This window comes from Zingiber officinale, chromosome 1A (assembly GCF_018446385.1).
Source record: "Zingiber officinale cultivar Zhangliang chromosome 1A, Zo_v1.1, whole genome shotgun sequence".
NCBI classification, from domain to species: domain Eukaryota; kingdom Viridiplantae; phylum Streptophyta; class Magnoliopsida; order Zingiberales; family Zingiberaceae; genus Zingiber; species Zingiber officinale.
Genome location: NC_055987.1, coordinates 14,612,185 through 14,613,965, shown reverse-complemented (window position 1 = coordinate 14,613,965; position 1,781 = coordinate 14,612,185). Strand labels below are relative to the sequence as shown.

General features: G+C 37.5%; 1 protein-coding gene across 1 annotated transcript; it reads right to left on the bottom strand.

Moving 5' to 3' along the window:
* Positions 1–438: 438 nt before the first annotated feature.
* On the bottom strand, positions 439–1,461 carry LOC121996662 (glutathione S-transferase T3-like). The gene has a single exon (XM_042550705.1). The coding sequence runs from the start codon at positions 1,459–1,461 to the stop codon at positions 439–441; it is 1,023 nt and encodes a 340-aa protein (XP_042406639.1).
* Positions 1,462–1,781: the final 320 nt, after the last annotated feature.

Sequence of the window (1,781 nt, the reverse complement as noted above, 5' to 3'; positions counted from 1 at the left end):
CGATTTCAACATGGACTTCGCCTTCGCTTGTCGAGCTGGAACTTGAGCTAGAGCTACTTGTAGAATGAGACATTTTTGGAGGAAACACGTTTTAGTATATGTGTTTGAGAAATGGTATGATGGTCTATATATATTGTTTTTCTCATGCAACGGCTAGTTTGCAATGACTAGTATGCAACGTCACGTTGCAACGGCTAATTTGCAACGGTAAGTTTGTAACGCCTAGTTTGCAACGGCTAGTTTCCAACGGCTAGATGTAACAGCTAGTTTTCAACGGTTAATTGTAATAGCTAGTTTCCAACGATTTGTTTATAACGACTATTTTACAAAATTATAATAATTAAAAATCACATTAATCGAAATGAGAAATACAATAATTAAAAATTACAATCACTCGAAAATATAATAATACTAGAAAATGAACGTTAAGTAAACAAATTAGATATTCCATCTCGACCTAATATCCTTGCATAGGCATTCATGTATGATAAGCTGCTCCTTTGTCATCTGCGAGGTGTCTTTGTTCAATATTTCGTACTCCTTCAACTTCAAGCGACTATTCTTAGCTTCAAATTTGGACAATGCAGCTTTTGCCTTAATCTCCTCTACTTCGAGTTGTTTTTGTTTCAAATCGACTTTGGACTTCTTCACGCTTGTGTACTCAGTGAACTTTGTGATAATATTGTTGTAGTTTATTGTCAGATCCTCTATGGTCGATTTTACTTTGTCTTTTCCCTTTCTTTTTGCTGCCTTTTGCCCCATTGGATGAGTATCTTCATAATCCAGGTCTATACTAACATCTTGGTTGGAGGAGGTGTTGCTTGCTCCTGACTCTGAGGTTCTCGTCTTCTTTGTGGCCACAAAGTGATCAGCGGACTGTGGAGTAAACATTGGACGGTCATTGACAATTCTCCACACATGTTCGAGATTGAATGCAACACCATTATTTTCGGATAGATATTTTTCGTACGCAAACCTCAATATATCTTCATCATTGTGACCACTTCGATATGAACTATAAATACTATTGTAATTTGCGTTGAATCGATATACCTTCTTTTGGATTGTATTGTGCCAATGTGGCCGTATAACATTTGCACTTCTAGTGTTTGAACCTAGGGGAAGATTCTCATTGTAGTAGCTTGCAACCCGTCCCCAAAAAGCATCCGCCTTTTGATCATTATTGATTATTGGATCATCACTGATAGTGACAAAACTTCTCGCTAAGACCTCGTCTTCAACCTTTGTCCAACTTGAACGCTTTCTTGTACCCTCAGCATTTGAAACCGCCTTTTCTAAATTGACCACCTCAATTGGAGATTCACGGTCGAAAAGTTGAGTCTCCGGGACAAAAGTCGGAGTTGCAGGTTCATTCGACAACGAAGGAGTGAAAGACATACCAGTTGTGTGCGGGGTACCATATCCATGAACAACCGACGGCGTGAAATACGGATGGCTCATGTTTTGCCAATATTCGGCTGGAAGCGGTTGATATGGACCTCGAGGGGCATAATTCAGATTATTCATAGAATTTCCAAAACCTTGGAAATTTTGAAGATTTTATGGAGAAAACGACATATTGGGAAATGGATGTGGGTATTGATAATTTGGTGGAATTTGTGGATTTTGGGAAGATGAATATTCTTGCGAGTTGTTTGTAGAATTCAAGAAATTTATAAAAAATGTCCTATTATTTTCATCCATTTCGAATAGAAAATAAGATGGTAGAAAATTGAAAAAAATAGATGAGGAGAGAATTTAGAGAGTAAAATAGAGATAGT

Bases quoted from the DNA above. Each gene is read 5' to 3' on its own strand.
- LOC121996662 (XM_042550705.1), bottom strand. From the start codon at position 1,461: ATGAGCCATCCGTATTTCACGCCGTCGGTTGTTCATGGATATGGTACC.